General features: G+C 39.2%; 1 protein-coding gene across 1 annotated transcript in view; it reads right to left on the reverse strand.

Annotated features, from left to right (window-relative positions):
• The window catches only part of SERPINI1 (serpin family I member 1), a 54558-nt gene that overhangs the window by 19182 nt on the left and 16061 nt on the right, over nucleotides 1-19315 (reverse strand). The window contains exons 2-5 of the mRNA XM_072868341.1: nucleotides 6900-7167; nucleotides 4909-5139; nucleotides 2070-2264; nucleotides 994-1198 (exon numbers count right to left, since the gene is read on the reverse strand). Of these exons, the coding sequence (XP_072724442.1) occupies nucleotides 994-1198; nucleotides 2070-2264; nucleotides 4909-5139; nucleotides 6900-7149 (881 nt within the window). The 5' untranslated portion in view covers nucleotides 7150-7167. The remainder of the gene's footprint in view (nucleotides 1-993; nucleotides 1199-2069; nucleotides 2265-4908; nucleotides 5140-6899; nucleotides 7168-19315) is intronic.

Consider the following 19315-nt stretch of genomic DNA (forward strand, 5'->3'; position numbering starts at 1 on the left):
TCTTCTGCTGCTCTTTACATGTGGAATATAACAAACTCAAATCTCAAGTCACCTGAAAATGAACTATTTTAGTGATTAAAAGGATTCACTATAGGTTTTTTTTTTCTGCTGCCATGTACCTGCTGCACAGTACCACAAAAGCAGAATAAGTAGAAGTGATCACATCGAACTTGTACCATATTGTTATATAAACACTCCAATGAAATGATTATGAATCACTTGAAGGCCATCATGATCCAACTATACATTATTAGTGACATTTAGTAGTAAACAACTCTGTTACTAAGTCAAGTGTAGGGCAAGCATGAAAAATATTTGAAGGTAGATGAAACAGAATTCTGGGAAAGATAACTAAGTGGTATATGTGAGAAACTACGCCCCTGAGCACACACAACTTATGTCTACAAATCAACTGACAGAAGTTTCACCCCTTCTGGTAGTAACATCTTATTATTCTATTGCTCCTCTAAGGAAAAAGAAACCAGCACTTACTACAACTACGAAAAAAGACAAAAGACACAAATTGACTGGAATTACCTCTCAACACTCAACCATTTGTATCTACACAGACACACACCATTAGAACTTTTTAAATTAGCAGCACATAGAAATCTAATTAGGACCTAAATGAAACATTTTAGCTTTTGTTAATTCAGACTTGTAATATTTCTATGGCTCCGGTCTAAATGAAGCTTATCCATAACGAGTTCTGCAATACTCTGAACATCATTCAGAGTGGATATATTCCTGATGATGAAATTCTCCTTTCTGGGGCTTACATGCAAAAGGGATGCAAATGCAGTGCTCATTTGTTGCTCAAACCGCCATCATTCTGCACTGCACGCCCCTTGGGCTTTCTTGTCAAAGCAACCTTCACATGCGTGCTGTAGAACTGCAGACTCGATCAAGATGTTCAAGTTTTACCTACTCTGCTACTCCAATCAATTTGAATGCAGTCTTTCCCTTTCTATTGACATGGGAGCATATTCTCACCTTGGTAAATACACTTCCACTTTTTGCTTCTTTACAGAATTAGCCCATTCATTAATCAACGAGGCTTTGACCAGTGGTTCCAATGTGACCAGTGGAACCTCCTGTCTGGAAAGAACGATCATCATACTAATCTCATCTCCCTCATATGGTATTTCCAGAACTTGATAGATACCACCTGCTTCATTGGAGCCATCACTGAACTCTCCTACAAAAGAAAAACAACAACAAACAAAGCTATTAGAAGTATTTTCTTTTGTTTTTTTACTGGACATAGGGGAAAAATAGAAGGTTAATAGTAGGCAGTATTTATTAGATACCAGAGACAGAAATGACCCTCTTTATTCTCTTCTGTATAAAATTTACTTTTTTTTTTTTTTATCATAGGATTTGAGGCTTACATCTGCTTTCTTAAAGAAAACAAGCTTATGCAATCACACAGTTTATAGATAATCATACTTCTGAACGCAACTTCCATTGGTTAGACAGAGAGAAGTCTGAAAGTTGTTAAAGCTGCCAAGACTTTCATGGAAACGGGCAGAGGTTTTTTTTTATTCAGGAGAGATAATTTGTCAACAATGAGACTGAGTGAAATACTGCCAATGCTAGACACTGTAGAACCTACTTGGAGTTCAAGCTCAAGATAAAAACGATCGTTAGTTCTGCTGTTCAAAGAACCCCTCTTTTACCTTTCTAAGGATATTACAACAGTAATGAGCAAACATAATTCATTTTAGTATTTAGCACAGCATAAGAAAAATATTTTAGTGAGAAGCAGGACTAGCTCAATAATTGTAAAGAGGTTAGATTTAATAGATAAACATTCCTAAATCCACCATGTGGCACCAACCATGTACCTAAAAAAGTCATCAAGAAAGAGGTCATTATAAGTGTTGCTATCCTGTTAAAATACACAAGCACACACATTACAAAAAGACATCAAAATCAGCATCCCTTCATTGGGCAAACACCACATTTAAAATTCTACGTGAAAGAACAGACAACAATACAAATGAATATTACTGCAACAAACCTAAGAGAAGACTTATTAGCTTTAAATTGCTAAAGCTCCAACTCACCGTAGTAAAACTCTCCCTGCTGGTACATCATTGGAATCTGCACTTCACTTTCATCATCTTTAGTGAAAGAAAAAGTTCTTGTGTTTTCAGGTCTGAACTGTGATTTCCAATTGCCTTTAAAGTAGATTGCGTTGATGAGAGCCAAATGAGTTAGAGCACCAAAATCTCTTGAAGACACAAAATCTTTGATCATATCTAAGAAGAAAACCAACTGTCAGTCTGCATGTCAAATTGAGCATTAAATCAAAACTTAAAACAGCTTGAAAAATGCAAGAAAATAAAAAGCTGTGCTAACATGTAATTTCCAATTCAGATGTTCCATTAAATCTCAAATTAAACTGCCAGTGTTTTGTAAACCTAAATCACAGTGTAGGTGCATAAACCCTTCCATTGAGTACATGTTAGTCAACTGTTTCTTGATCACTACTTAAATATACTGCACAACGAAACCAAGTGCAAAAGGGGTCACATGAGGAATGTTTACACTGGTGCTATAATACAGTCCAGCACTATCCTCTAAAGGTCAAAACTTCTACAAACTTTGGCTCCAATCCAAAGCAGAACTTAAATGGGTGCTTAATTTAAAGTGTCTAAGTATATCCATTGGAACTTCACCTGGGCCAATTTTGAAGGAAGCATTCAGTTTCTAACCGAGTAATGTTGAGACTTCAAAGTAAGGACTAATCATAAAAAAACCCCTGTAAATTCCTAGCATTTGTTCCACTGACATTAGCTCTTGAAAAGCAAAAGAGAAAAAAACATCTAGCATCTGCTCTATTCATGGGAGGTACGTCAGCTGAGCATGGCAGCTGCTTTGCTCCTACTCCTCAATAAGTCATTTACATCAGAAAACAGTCTGTTACCTGCTTTAGCTCATCTTAAATGGCTTGCTTTTCAGCAAAATAATTTTGAGTTTGTTAAATTTGGTGCACTGACCAGATTTGTCACTATTCTTGCAGAATTACAGCCTACTTCAGATAGCTTTCTTGCTCACTTCTATTTTTAACTGACATTGCAATGCAAGGTGTTAAAATAAACACATTCCTCAGTCTGATTATTACTTCTTAATCCATGGTTTAAAATACAGATTAATCCTGCTTTCTGGAGCATATGACACTAACTAGTGTGAAATTCATGTATCATAGGGCAGTTTTTCTTCTGAGTTGCTGTTTGTACTTCATTTTATCTAGAACATTGTTAGAAATGAGATGTGACCCATACTGCCATACTCACTCTCTGTGGTTGGAAAAAAAAAAGAAAAATGAAGAAGGAATACACTTCCAGTTTTCCCATTTCTATTTGGTACATGATATTCCATTATATTTTTCAGCCACATCTTGTTAATACACTAACATACATTAAGAATTTTTCTGTCCAGAAAAACCTTTGACGGTTAACGTTTTCTGCTCTGAGCCTCCCATCATACTTAACATGCTGGAATTGGAAACCTGCCTGTCTTGTACCCCTTTCCTAATAAGAAAATGAGCCTCCTCCGTCAGAGCTGGCAGGCAGAAGAGAATGAGATCTAGTGGTCAGAGACTAGGCTGAGGGACTGTTACTATCGCAACCTAATGCTAAGAGACCCACAGCGGCCTTTGTTAGCTCTGCACAGCTCCTTCCAGGGCAATGGTTATGAGCTCGGTCAGCACACGTGGCAGGTATTAAGCAGGAGAACTTGTTCTTTCTAAAAAGAGAATTTTACTTTTTCTTCAGACAGACAGCACGTTTCTCTGAAAACACTCCGCAATCTGCTGCATCGCTTACATTCCCTCTATTTCTGTAGCTTGAGATAAAGGGCAGAATTTATTATGAATATAATAGCTGCCATTTTCCCTTGGAAAAAACAGATCATTTCCAAAATGGAATAAAGGCATTACATGAAGTGCTTTTCCACTTTGGTGCCATACATTTCTATAAAGCTTTATGGATTCTTAAATGCTCAGACTACATGGTGATGTGTTAATTCCTTACAGGGGATTCCGATACCTTCAAATTTACAATGGTACAACTAATGTTAGAGCCAGATCCCTGTTGAATTACTCTCAAAATATCAACCTCCAGAGTGTGCCAGATGAACTGGAATGAGATTATGCTTTAATCCCTACAATGAAGGACTAGCTTCGCTCCCATACCTTGAGACTGCATGTATTCAGAAAATGTTTACTGAAAAATATTTACATCAGTAATTTTGTGCATACTCCCCTGCTGCAAATTTTTGTTGTGAAATTCTGTTGACAGTCTTCCTAAAATCAACTACTCTCTCAACATGCTATCTAGTTTACTCACACTGGAAAAGATTAAATTACAGGGTCTGATTTTGTGGTTCAAAATAATCTTTTGTATTCCTTAGTATTCTGTTTCTCAGTACCTTGTAACTATGAGTTTCTCAGAGAATTAGTGATACTCCACACATTCAAAGCATAGGTCAATAACCCCTTTGTAGACAACTTTTCTGCAGTTAGCAATAGTACTTATCTATTTTTTTTGTAATTTAATACTGAAATCAGTATTAAAATACTATTAAAATGCCTACCATTAAAACATTCTCCTTCAATAAATGTTACAGGTACTTTAAGATAGTAAGACAGGGGAAAAAATATTCAGTCAGATACTATTATATGATTAGCAATGGCTAATATCACTTAAGACAGATCATCCCTGCACAGGAAAAAAAAAATTTTTCACAAAGAGCTGATACTAGAATTCTTTTTATGGGAGGAGATACTTCAGTCTCAAACAGAAGAGATAAAAGCCAAGGCAACAGTTCAACAACACTGTATAACTTTGGAAACACAAACACTTACTGCAGGAAGTATATAAGAGAATCACATGGACTTACTATTTGTATGATTCTCCACCCACTTATTGATGTGGGTAGCTACAGCTGCACTTTGGCTGAAATCTATATTCTCTACTTCAGCTTTAAAGTATTTTTTCACCAACTGCAGAAATTTGTCACTGATATGAAATCCATTCTGCACATAGAGAGAGTTAGCAATATTCAGAACATAATGACTTTCTTCAGTAGTTGCCATATCAGAAAGGTCCTTCAAGAAGATAAACTCTTCACCTGAGGAAAGAAAAACAGATTCAGTGTTTCAGAAAATAAAGTTATTCCATGTTTTTTTCTGCTGGAAATTCACAAAGACATCTTATGCAAAAAAAAAAGGCTTTTTTTTTAATAAACTGGTTTCTAAACCTACACACACCTTCAGATCTGAAAGAACAATCTACAAGGCAGAACATATCATTTAGAGCTTATTTTTTCTACTACCTATAATTAGCATAATTAACAAGACATTTGGATCCCATCACAGACAAAGCTATCAATGGTAATCCTTTCAACACCAAAAGAGTAATTAAAAAAAATTATTCTTATAAGTCACACTTTTATGTCTTGCCACCACAAATCCTTAACAGAATTTTTGTTACATCCTAAAAGCCAGTTGCTTAAGGAAAAATGAACTTCAAGTTTTGAAGCCAAGGACTTCTCCATAGACTTCTCTCTGCAAAAAACAGGCCTAGAATTTCCCAGGATCCTGCGTGGGGTAGTACAGAATCATTAGCTTGGGTAATGAGGAATCCTAAGCAGGATTAAAGTAGTCTGCTTCAAGATCGGAAGCTTGTAGTGTTGCATTGTCTACCTGAAGCTGAAGTTTCTAATTGTTTTTAAAAAATAACTTAAAAATTGAATGCAATGATATATTCGAAGCAGAAATCATTGGAGTACTTTCACTAAATACCACTCATATGCAGTGAATGGCCCAGCTCAAATCAACTGCATAATTTATTCAATTACAGCTAAGGGAGTTTATCAATGTTTTACAGACAAACTGTAGAACTAAATACGTGCTGTAGTCTCCACAGAGAGGCATCATCTGTGCAGTGGTACTGTTGAATACGTCTTGAACATTGTATTCAGAAATTCCTCCCCAAGAACCTTTCACCGAAGACTTAAAGTCCAGTACGTTATATGAATGAGAAATTTCATTCAGGCTTCAAACCAATTACTTTGACATCAAAATTCATAGAAATTGCCTCTTCAAAGTCATTTTTTGCCATTCACTCATCCCCTCCATTTGCAGTCCAGTCGCTTGCACTAACAGAGCGTGCTTGCACTCCAGAGCACAGCACTACATCCAGACACATGACTTAGCTCATCCCATACTACAAACAGGACAGTGTGGTAGTATTGTTCTCTGCTAAACAAATGAATCCTGTTTCTCAGAAAGGCTGATGGGAACATGTGGCGTATCATGCTGAAACAGCCAAGATGCTTATATTTCCTAAATTAGCTTGTATATCTACATGCGACATTATGCAACGCAGACAGAACATTAGAGACATAGAATTAGGGTAAAGAACCTACAGGTTCTACCTACAAGAACTAAACAAGTTGTGTCAAAGTAAGAGACATTTCCAGTTAAAATACTAAGATTTTCATACTTTCTTATAAGCAATATTGCTAAAACTACTGCTTTCCTTGTCAGGTTTCACTATAATCCCTAAAAAGGATGTTCCTACAAATCTTCTTATAACTCTAGAGGCAAAGGCATGCTTATTTTGCAGATGGAAACCAAGATCAACAGTTAACTGCAATGGCTTAAGATTCAGGTGTCGAAGTCAGGATTGTATGTTAGCATCTCCCAGCTTATGCAGAATCCACTGAAGCATGCGTTAGCATGCTCAGGCCATCAAACAGGATGCCAAGAAGCCTACTGATTAATAACCCATGGACATGACCGGGCCACTTCCATTGCTGTTCAGGTATTGCCATCTGTTTCTTTAAGACAAAAAGCCCCATAGTAAAATATGACTAAAAGGCCTTACCATTTTTTAAGCTGTCAAAACCCAAGGAATGTCGAATTTCTTTCAAAGTGGTTCCATGGGCTCCAAGTTCTACCATTCCCATGGCTATTGCAATGCTCAGAGGAGAGAAAAGAATATTCTCATCTTCTCTTGCAGCTCGCAGCTGATTGTAAACATTCACAGAAAGCTCAGCAATGGTTTCATCAGGAAAATTTGTCTTGAAGGCTTTGCTTTGCAAAACAAGCAAAGACAACACTCCGAGGAAATACATGTCTTGAGATTCTAAGGTCTGCAAGAAAATTTTAGAGAAAATAAGTTAACCTTGTTTAAGTAATAAAAGATTCAACTCGAGAGAAAAAAAGAATAGTAAACTTTTAGTCTTAAATCTGTATGGAAAAAAAACAACCTAGTTATGGAGTTCAATGAACAATTCAGTTATTTGGAAGAGAAACTAATACATATACTGTTCAAACTGAAGTAATGATCTATTTTCAAAAAAACCACCAACCTATTTCATTATGTGACTTTTGAAGTCTTTCAGCAACAGATTAACAAAACACGGCTTCTACAGAAAAAGACCTCAAAGACGTAGCAACGCCTTTCCTACTTTTACTTTTTAATTTTGCTGTTGTCATTGTTAAGCAATGCTGATCTGGAATTAGTATGTATTTCTGTACTTTTTCACCAAGGAGACCTACAAATCCACATTTCTTTCATTTAACCTTCCAGTAAGATGCAACTTTTCTAAGTCACTCTAAGCTCCAAACTGGTAAAACTATTTCAAGCACTGTAAGAGAGCTTGCTGACAAACGAAATGTACCGTGATGTTTCTCAGCTGCAAAACACATGGCAAGCAGCCAAAAATTCTTTGAAAGAAAAATAAATTATGCCTTAGTTACCAAACGAAATCTCTTTTGTTAGTAAATAATGGTGAAGTTAGGTAGTTAGGCTAGCTAAGAGACAACACCTGCTCAGAGATCTTTAGAGGATAAAGTTATTGTATACACCAGTGAGAAAGATCCAATAGGGGAAACAAGAAAGTAAACTAAATAGAAAAAAGGGTTAGCACTAATACTTTTGACTAAGCCATCCTCCAAGCTTTGCTAAACCGCTTCAGTAAGCGACAGTTCTCACTCTGTCCCAGTTTAGGTCATCACACAACTACTGATATTAAAATTCCAGCTCCTGGAGCAGTGTACATATGTCTCCATCCTTCCATTTTTTTCTTTAAACTTCATGTTACCTTGGCATATGACCCACTCCTGCCAGCTGTCTTGGGTCAGAAATACCAAGCCAACAGAGCTTGCATTTCAGTTCCTTCTGTTTGCCATTTACGGTTATCTCTAACACATAAAGCAAAGATTCCTGAAGCAGTAGGTTAGACAGTACAAGACTAAAAGCTTTAGTCCAGAAGTGTTTACATGTTGTTGTGCCAGTCTGCGGGGCTTGTCAGCATGGGACAAATTTGTGTGAATGTGCTATTCTGTTGCTCGACTGAAGTCAATTTGCATGCAGCCAGCCCAAGTGCCTCTGCCTTATGCTTCCCAGCTCTCCTCTGTCGGCAGTTACCATGGGTTTCTATATACCTGACAGAGACCCTTAGTAAGCTTTATACAACATTTATATTATGCATTTTGTCTGCAAAGGACCATGTAGCATTATCTAATTAACTCGCACAACACTAAATGATACATAATTTAAGCATTATTACTCACAATTTATAGCCGAGAATATATAAAAAGCAACAGGGTACACATACGTGCCTTGGCAACGACCAATGCCGTCACTAGTTAAGATTCTTCCCATCCCCTAGCCACGGATCAGCCTTTTGTTTATTTTTTCACTGAGAAAATTAAATAGATGAACCAGTGCAGCAATCACACATGCTTCAGGGGAAAAGGAGAGGCTCTTAGTGCGACACGGTAGCTAGAGCCTTGTTTCTCCCCTGCCCCACATCTCCTTTCTCATGATTGCTTCCATATATGTACGAAATATGCCCCTTTTCTCAATTTCTAATAAGCCCTCCTCTATGCTGGCATCACTTCGTCTCCCTCGACTACCTGATCAATCTTTCTCTGATTCTTAGCAAGACATCAGAAAACTCCACTGAAGGCTCTTATTCTCTTTAAGAATGGCACAGAGTAAGTCAGATAAGCCTAAAGCACCAGCTTCATATTGTGCTTATTACTTGATGACTACATATTTCAGTACACTTATAAAACTATCCAGCACTTCACTGCCACCCAATGGAAAACACTTCAGTCTGAGCCATGACCATTGGTATTTATTTCATAAAGACTGAGACAATCTTTTTATTGTCCAAAGCATTATCAACATACCACAAACTTCCCCAATAACTGCTTTTCTTAATAGCAGTTAATTATTTTTTTTAGCCTGTCCATTTATTAGTTATTGACTTGATGATACTAAGGTTTCTGTTATAGAAAATAACTGGGTTTCTCAGTTTTCTTCGTGATTCTGGGCATTCTAGGTTTCTTAATTTAAAAAAACAGCAGCACATATCTCTCCTAATGTTACGTAATAAACGACTTCATTCAGCACATCTCTGTGATAGACTGAGCCCAGGTACTAGTCTCTCATCCTAAAAGCTGTACAAGGAGAGAAAGGCTTACAAACTTACGCCACGCAGGAGGTCTATAGCAGTGTCAAAAATGGTACTCAAAAAAATAGATAAACAGCAGCTCACCTTTCTTTTGTTGAGGATGAACCCAAAGCATCACTGTGGCTTTTAAACTGGCCTGCAAATTTGGGGAATCTCACATCCTAATCAAAGCAAACAAGTTGTGTTTCTCAATCCAGATGCAATTGTACGGATAGCTAAGCTTTCCCCGCCTGTATCAAGAACTGTTTGAGCTCACTTTGAGACCTGACAAGGTTACAACAGATGTAAGATAATCTTCAATTTTAAAAAAGGAAATTTCCCCAGCCTTTTAGTTGCAGAGGCAGCTATTCAGCACTCCATCACTGATCTTTGTCATATGTGCTATTGCCGGACAGGCTTAAATAACTGCCGGGGGGAGGGAGAGGGGAAATTTAAACATCTTAATGAAGTGCTTAACATGTAGGTTAGACTATTTGAATGCTAATAAAATATTTGGTATCCAACAATGCTAAAAAAATTTATATACAAGTCAAAGTCATCTTTCTTCCTGACCACTCCTGAAAAGCTCCTCATGTGAAATAATCAAGTTATTAATTTTAAATTATTTAGTTGGACAGAAAATAGAATAAATACATAGATAGGGACAAATAAGATTTATACTGAAATGCTCTTACAAGACAAGTACCAAACTTAAACTTAGTTTTTAAATACATGCTTAAATCCCATTGATGGCAATGCAAGAAGTTAAGCTGTGCAGAACTGAATTTCCCAGTAGGAACGAACTAAAGCCAAACACTTTAGACTTCCCCCTGCTTCCCCTTCCACATCACTCTTAGTCTAGAGAGGTTTTCTAATAGAGTTCACAGTGAATTTCCCCATACACATGTCCAGGGAAAAGGAAGAGAGCCAGGGAGGTGGGAATGAGCACCCAGGTATAGGCAGAGGATGCAACCAGCTCTTTTGCTGGCAGTGCTCTCAAGATATTTGTGAAAATATAACCTTCTCGCAATGTATGAATAGGAGTGCAACATAAGGGAAGATATTTTAAAGCAAACTGAAGATCTGTGAGATGGTCAGTGGGGAGAAGGCTGTAAAACAGAACAGACATCTGATCAAGCCTTGCCAACCAATGTGACAATGGTCTAATCTTATCGGTCTAATCCGAGATGTCTGGGGTAATTCCTTCAGTTCAATTCTTCTTGCACTTCTGGTACAAGTGTACACTGTTCTACTGACAACTGGGAATCCAGCTCTTAATTATCATTCCAGTCATAACAGTTACTGCTTCTCCGATTCTGCTGCACTTTAGGCTATATTACTTTTGGTTTTATGCTTCCTCATGCCTCTTCATGCAGCAGGTCTTGATCCAACAAACAGCTAAGCACTTATTATGGTGCAGCATGTTCTCAGTATCTCTCTTCAGTAAGAGTCGAGGGCACTCTGTTTTGTTTCCACAGCAGTACGGAGAGCATTTTTAAATTGACTGTACCCTATTCACAAACATACTTTAAGTGAAGGAAATGAAGCTGAACATTATGTAATGTATGTCCAGGAAGTTAAACAATTCCCATGAGTATCATCAAAGTTTTTGTCAGTCTTTTTAGACTCTTCCCCAGAGTCATCAGCAGTACAGTCTGTCATTGCTGTTCTGCATCAGTGAAATCTAGTTAAATAATACTGCATCAGCTGAAAAGGAGTCAAAGTCCACAGTGAATAATGTTTAAAAATCAAGAACCATCAGTTTCAAATGTTACTGCATGCATTTTGCATTTATTGGCTACCTATATGAATGAAAAAAGCTGTTAGAATTACTTTCACTCCTCAATCATATAGATGTAAAGACCAAAGATATGAATTTCTCATTTGAGGGCCAGTCTCAGACAGAATCTAAGTTTTGTTTTATCTTATCTTAATTGATGCATGAACACCACTCTCTCCTACCAGGCAATCAGTGCAAATAGACAAATACTCTCCTTGCAATAGCCTCTTCTTGAAAAACAACTGTGATCACAAATCATCGCTAGCTACAGAGGTTTGTCAGAGTATTAGTTTTGCTCTTGCTTGCAACCGCTTTCAGGGAAAAAAGCAGCAACAGAACACTAAACAATGCAGTATCGCTTCAGAAACCTGAGACAACTGTACCTCCAGAGGAGACATTATTGCACAGTTGTACCTGTGCAGGTGTTACTTGTCGACTTTTACCACAACTTCAATGTAAATGGACTTCCCTAACATACATATACTTCTGTACTTGAACACCACCTCCCGTCAGTTTGACATTCCTACATGATTCTTCTGGTGTTTCTGCTCTGGGTACAGAGACATGCCTGTTTTGTCTGAGGGCTTCTTTCGCTTTTGGACACTGTTCTGTACAGGGTTTAAGTTTCTTGGAGACATCTTAAATGAAGGCACTTCTCTCTATCTGATTTTTCTTATTTTTTGTCACTTCCCTCACATATTACTTAAAATAATAAAAAAGAGATTCCAGATACACGTTGTTCAGTAGTTACTTCCATTGAGGTCACAGCTAGTTCAACTCCTGGGAAACTTTTTCACTCAAAATTTCAGACACTTTCTGTAAAGATTTTATCAGTCCCAAAATTCATTCAGCCTACCACATTTCCACAACAGGTCACAACCAGCTCAGTGTAAAGGCAGCATTCCTGTTCGTTTGCCCTGTGGCCAGCACAGATGTACTCCTGTACACAGGCAGAAGGACCACCAGTTCTAATAATGTTTGAAGAAAAAGCTTCATAGGCTAGAATAGAGGACTGATTAACTATAGCTCTTGCCTTTCCCCAAGCATAAGGCTGGAATGACTAAGAGGAAGTAGAACAACTTCGCCCCCTCACACCCACAAACTCTGAACTATTCAGTTGATTACATATGCTTTCAAAAAAATGCAAAAGGGGCAAGCATCCTCTGCAAGCCAAGATATTTTGAGAGATATCATACCAACAAACTCAAACTGAGTTCACAGACATGAAGTACCATGAATTTTGAAACAGTAAGAGTTGGACTCAACGTAGGAAGGTGCCAAAAATTCAATTAAGGGTTGAATTCTAGTACCTTGTGCATGCCAGACAGGTTGAAAAAAGGGGTTATAATTTCCTTGTCTTTTACACCTTTACAGACTGTGGGTTTTACAAAGAAACTCATTTATGGCTCTAAAAAACCTACAAAATAACTGTGATGTATTGCCTTAGTTCCTCAGCACACAGAAACTAAACTAAGATTAGTTGCCTTAAAGATTACTCTTGGCTACTTGCAAGCTAAACACCAAAGGTGTGGGAAGCACAAACGAGAAAAACTGCTGATTCCTTCTGATCAGTGTATAAAAGAAAAGCTTGAGGAGAAAAGCAAGTGCGGCATCAGGATTGATTACATTCTCTCCTGGAAAGAAGAGCATCTGCAGGAACAGACAGAAGTCTGGCAAAACAATTTTATAAAGTGAGAGATGAATTTACTTAAGGAACAAGCCCTGCTGGTCAGAGGAAAAAAAACACTATCTATCTAGGTAGGAGCTGGCTGCCGCCTCCTTCCCCTCAAACCCAACCACAATCGTATCATGTTTGTGACAGATTAATTATGAAAGGATGGACAAGTTTGGTGAAGTTCGACCACTACTGCTTTCCCAGTTAGTAAACATGACAATTGCCGCAGGCATCTTTACTCTAGATGATTTCTTGTTGGCAACCTTATCAAACAATACAGTATCAAAGAGGGAGGGACTGCATAACTAGTAATAATAATTTAGAAAAATCACCACAACTCTCCCTCCAGAAAGAAACCAGTGAACACCAGTTGAGTGGAGGAGATGCACTGAGCAGTTAACAAGATCCTTAGCTGTTCACCAGGACCAGGCGGTGGTTGTCATGGCTACCCTGAAGGATGTGCAAAGGAGGTACACAGCCATCAGGACCAGCTCCTGGACTGGGTTAGGCTTGCCTCGGGCATGCTGCCCTGCAACAACGGGGGAAGTGGCTGCTACCACAAATCCCAAGATTCTTACAAATCCACTCGATCAGTTTGTACTGCAGAACAATGTAAGAATCGTTTCTTCAGTCCCTTCTGCTTTGCCCAGGAATCCAACCTTTCAGATTTCTATTTATTTAAAAGATCAGGCAAAAAATTGCATCTCCAACTAGCATTACTGTTCTCACATCTGGAACGTTGTGGCTTTACCCCTAGAAAATCCCACAGAAGTAATGCAGCACTTTGCCCCATCACTTGCTTACTCTGTTCATTGTCCTTTTCCTCCCATTCATTCAGCTGCTCTCTCCCTCCAGCACCGGCACTGACAGACCATGTACTGTGAAACGATGCTATAACCTGAGTTGAGTTGACTTAACCTGAAAAATCATTTCTTTTACATAACAAGTAAAAGCAGGCAGGTAAACAGGGGACAGAAGTGCAAGGGCTAACCGCTGTAATCTACCATCTGAATGGGAAATCTACATCCTACCAAGTGCTATAAGGGTCTGCTTACACAATCCACTAGAGCATGCTTACACATGGAGTTGAGATACAGGAGAGCCTGTGTGAAGGTGATAGGAAGTAAATAAAAGTACCAGTTCTCAGAGCAACAGATATGCAATTCATGAGGTATTATTGCTTATAGCCAGAACAATATACCCAAGGAAATGGGAGAATAACTAGATGTCCATAAAACATTTTAAGTTACAGCTACTGTGGACAGTGCAAGCAGTACGTGAAGGTATCTACAAAGTACTTTGGTTATCGGAAGTAGTTTGGTTATTGGAAGTGGTGACAATCATGCGCAATTATACGTGCCTCTCGATACCAGGCAGGCACATAAATGCTAGCTATGACGTGTTACATTTAGCCAGCAAGTCAACTCCTTCATATTAGGGTATGTATTTACATTTTCTGTGTTGCAAAAATGTTTATCCCTAAAAAAAATTTATCCTTAGCTTATATGAGCATATCACCTTGTCAAACAGTTTCTACAGACACATCTAGAATCATTAAGCTTGTTTGACTGTTTGTTTCAGAGATGTACAACGACATCCATATTTCAATCTGCACAAACATCAGTAACAAAGTTATGGGATTTTATCACCATCTGTCAATTATGGAGTCACTGCCTTCTAGAGCAGGAAACCTTGAGGTTAATTTCATCAGAAAGCAGCACAATAGCAATATATCAAATACTGGGGTATTTAAACCTCTAGTATATAGTGACTAAGACAAAGAAGAGTCATTCTATAAAAAGTGCTTGGACCATACTAAAACCTTGCTCTCCAACACACAGCAAGGCATGCCCCTCAGGATTCTTTATCTCTATTTTTTAAGTGACCCTATAACACCAGCAGCTTCTAGAAAACCTGAAAGGAAAACGGTACACTGAAAACTTTCATATTGACAATTTCTACAATTAAATCCCAAATGTTTTTAAACTTTCATAGAGCTTGGCACTGAGTCACTAACCTGCTGAGGCAATTATGCAAGCCAAAGTTGTCTTAATTGAGCTTCCTCAAGCATAATCCCTCAGCTCCAATTAAAAAATAAAAAGAGATGCTGAGAAGCCATGTCCAAAATACTTAAATTTGAATAGCCTAAAGCAAACATCTAAATCCATGTCTAGACAATTAAGAAAAGGTGGTCTTATTTCAAAAACTACTACTATAAGGCCTGCAATTGTGAGGATCCACATACAATTTCTCTATTTGTTTCTTCTGTCTAGAAGAAAAATAAATTTTAGAAATTGTTTGGCAGAGTGCTTTTATTTGTGACAGCTACAATGTGCCCCACAAACTAAAAGCTATAAATAAGAAAACACAAACCAAACAAGCTCTGTGAAGGAGAAAATTTGAAGTATTAGAAAATTTGGGGATTTTGAAGGCTCAGAATTGGGGCTATGCATGTAGCCCTTCTGAGAAAGTCACAAAGCCTGAGTGGGGAGAGCTTCAAGGCTAGAGACTGAAATATGACATTGGATCTGCTTTCAACAGATCGGGGGGGGGGTGGTGCCTACCTGTCAAGTCCCATAGAAGCAGCTTAATCAGGCACAGATTGATTTTTTTTTTTAAACATATATTATATTTCTGTTTCAGTAAGGGTTGCCAGTCCTGTACACCACTCTGAACGAGATCACTCCCATGCACGTTGCTCTTGTGGTGATGATGTTGAAATCTATTCACTATTGACAAGAGAAGAACTGGCTGAAAGAATCAGTGTGTTCCATTTCAGAAGCATCAGTTATGCTTGTTTTGATATTAGACAGCTTTCTGTGTATACTATTTGACTAACAAATTAAAACTTAATATACCATCAAAAGAGTGACTGAATCTCAGCTTCTTCTTTGTTTTACACTTTGCAGTAAGTTTAAAGTGTGGGGCATCTTCTCCTATTCAGACGTGAAATGGCTGGATTTCCCACAAGAACAGAGCAAGACACAAACAGAAAGGTCCATATGGGTGCCTCAAAGTTGCCTTTCCTTCGACCTGAGAGCCCAGCAGTGGGAACCTCCTCTTAGGACTGATTTTACTATGGAAGGAGGGACAATGCCTAGACATAGGAGGTGAAGTTGATCTTAGAGGCTCTAAAGAACCAATTTTGACAAGTCCTACTTTTGATTTTTTTTATTTTCTTTTGAATGTGTGGTGGTTTGACCCTGGCTGGATGCCAGGTGCCCACCAAAGCTGCTCTATCACTCCCCTCCTCAGCTGAACAGGGGAGAGAAAATATAACAAAAGGCTCGTGGGTTGAGATAAGGACAGGGAGAGATCACTCACCAATTACTGTCATGGGCAAAACAGACTCAACTTGAGAAATTAGTTTAATTTATTACCAACCAAGTTGGAGTAGGATAATGAGAAATACAACCAAATCTTAAAAACACCTTCCCCCCACCCCTCCCTTCTTCCTGGGCTTAACTTCACTCCTGATTTTCTCTCCCTCCTCCCCCAGAGCAGCACAGGGGAACGGGGAATGGGGGTTGTGGTCAGCTCATCACACGTTGTCTCTGCCGCTCCTTCCTCCTCAGAGGAGGACTCCTCACACTCTTCCCCTGCTCAAGTGTGGGGTCCCTCCCATGGGAGACAGTCCTCCATGAACTGCTCCAATGTGAGTTCTTCCCACGGGCTGCAGTTCTTCACGAACTGCTCCAGCATGGGTCCCTTCCACGGGGTGCAGTCCTTCAGGAACAGACTGCTCCAGCGTGGGTCCCCCATGGGGTCACAAGTCCTGCCAGCAAACCTGCTCCAGCGTGGGCTTCTCTCTCCACAGGTCCTGCCAGAAGCCTGCTCCAGAGTGGGCTTCCCATGGGGTCACAGCCTCCTTCAGGCATCCACCTACTCTGGCATGGGGTCTTCCATGGGCTGCAGTGGCTATCTGCTCCACCATGGACCTCCACGGGCTGCAGGGGACAGCCTGCCTCACCATGGTCTGCACCAGGGGCTGCAGGGGAATCTCTGCTCCGGTGCCTGGAGCACCTCCTGCCCCTCCTTCCTCACTGACCTTGGTGTCTGTGGAGTTGTTCCTCATCTTCTCACTCCTCTCTCTGGCTGCAGTTGAGCAGGTTCTTTTCCTGTTCTTAAATACGTTATCCCAGAGGTGCTACCACCATCACTGATAGGCTCAGCCTTGGCCAGTGGCGGGTCCGTCTTGGAGCCAGCTGGCATTGTCTCTATCGGACATAAGGGAAGCTTCTAGCAGTGTCTCACAGAAGCCACCCCTGTAGCCCCCCCGCTACCAAAACCTTGCCATGCAAACCCAATATAGAATGAAAAGGCCAACGTGCAGTTGGCCAGTGCAACTGGCCACTCACAGTGCAACCATTTAGGGAAGATACCCTAAATGAGACAGTAGCATTATTTTTCCTTCCTCACATTTCCTTAGGGTGATTTGGGAAAGGAATGGAGAGGAAAGGTGTGATCTCATTCTTTACTAGTTGTTTTCTCTCAGAAGCAGCAGAGATGGCACACTGCAATCAGTTATTTTAGATACAAGAACAACTTCTTGCCTGCTCTTGCATGTACTGCAAATTCCCTTACTTACAATAAGTCACATTTCTGTTACTTCACTGTGAAATTCAGTTGATCAGCAAGCTCCCAGAAGCAAGCTCCCAACTATAATTTAATTAAAAGGGCAGTGGCAAAGTTTCACCATATGCAACTGCCAGATGCAATCATTGCAGTTTAAGTCTAAAGGCGATGTTACTGCATGTACTGGAGTGTAGTTTTATAAGTGATGAAAGCTGTCACTTATGTCACAGACATTGCTGTAATGCATTACGATATTACAGTTTCAGCAGAACCAAAAAAATATTAATAATACATTTTGTGAAAGCATTTACAGCAAGTGAGTTTGGAATACAATGTTTCAAGCGCCATACACTTTTTCTTGCAACTCCATATTTATGCATAAAGTCACTTGAGATATGTTACATTAGACTATATACTTTGCCTGGCATTATACAAGCTCTCACAGCCAATTTTAAACCGTCAAAAGTTGGAGGACTGAAGGACACAACTACTTAGGAATAAACAAAAACAGAACAGGAGCCCTTCACTATTCAATGTTTCACAGGAATAGGGAATACTGCATCAAAAGTCCCTTAAAACTGCATCTCTTTGGAGGAGACTTGCTGAATGCATTTCAACTCAGGAAAATTTTTAAATGTCTAACAAAATGCAATGAAGAATGATAGTCTTTAATCATCCCAAAGTAACTAAATAGACGAGGAATATATTAGCTGTGAAACGGTTTCAAAAGTTCAAAGCAGAAGTTAATTCTTCAATACATTGTTCAGCTTCCTTCACAAGGACTTCAGAAGAAAAAAGATCAGGCTATGGATATAACTATGTCAAGAAGATGAAGAAAGTTAATTAAAATGTATCAGCACTTCAGAAAAGGAGTCTATCACTTCATAAACTGAATGCAAGTGTGATATGCAAAACAGTTTGCTTTCCTACAAAACAATATTGGCTTCAGACTTGCAATCAACATTGGGCTCCATTTACATTTAGGTAATGTCACTATTGGCAGAAGAGTTATTATTCAATTATGTTAACACTACTTAGATCAGAATTAGTTTCTTACAGTACAGTAATAAGATATACAGATTGCTTTAGAAAAAAAAAAATTAACCTAGCATTAAAAGTAGATGTTATACCCTGATAATTACAAACAGCAATTCATCATTACAAAGGACTGTTATTTATAATGCACGGACATTGTTTCCCTAATGCTTCTCAGCTTCATAGTCCATTTCTGTACAGAAGATTGCAAGATCGCAGCAGCCGCAGCCGCTGGTGAGCTTCCAGCCAGCTACAATTACTCTCAGAAGCAACTGCATATATCAGGCAGACTGTCATGACAGCCACAGTCCTGACAGCCAGCAACAGATCGGTATTAAATGCTGGCCCACACTAACTCTGGAGCCCAGCAGCATGCCAGCAGAGCTCCCCCAGCCACCCCAGCAGCCCTGGCACCTTCCACGCTGGCAGCTGCTCTGGAGACAGCCAGGGGACCGTGCTGGCAGAGGTGGCCAGGCCATTATCATCCACAGTTAATAGAGCTGTCCTGGCACAGCAGCTGAAGCTGGACAGGGCCTATGAAAGACTGTTTTTAAAGCCAGTTGAAAGAGCTGTTTTGGCAAGCGTGCTGAGCCTGACCAACAGAGCCACGGCTGATACAAAAAATCAAAATGAAAACAGCCTGTAAAGCTGGCGTTGCACAAAAACTTCAGAGACAAAAGGACGAGAAAGAGTCACTCAGAGGGTGTTTACTTCTGAACCAGCAAAATGGAGTCCATGAACAAGTACATTTCATCAAAACCAGTAACACT

The sequence above is a fragment of the Ciconia boyciana genome, chromosome 7 (assembly GCF_034638445.1).
Source record: "Ciconia boyciana chromosome 7, ASM3463844v1, whole genome shotgun sequence".
Taxonomy (NCBI): domain Eukaryota; kingdom Metazoa; phylum Chordata; class Aves; order Ciconiiformes; family Ciconiidae; genus Ciconia; species Ciconia boyciana.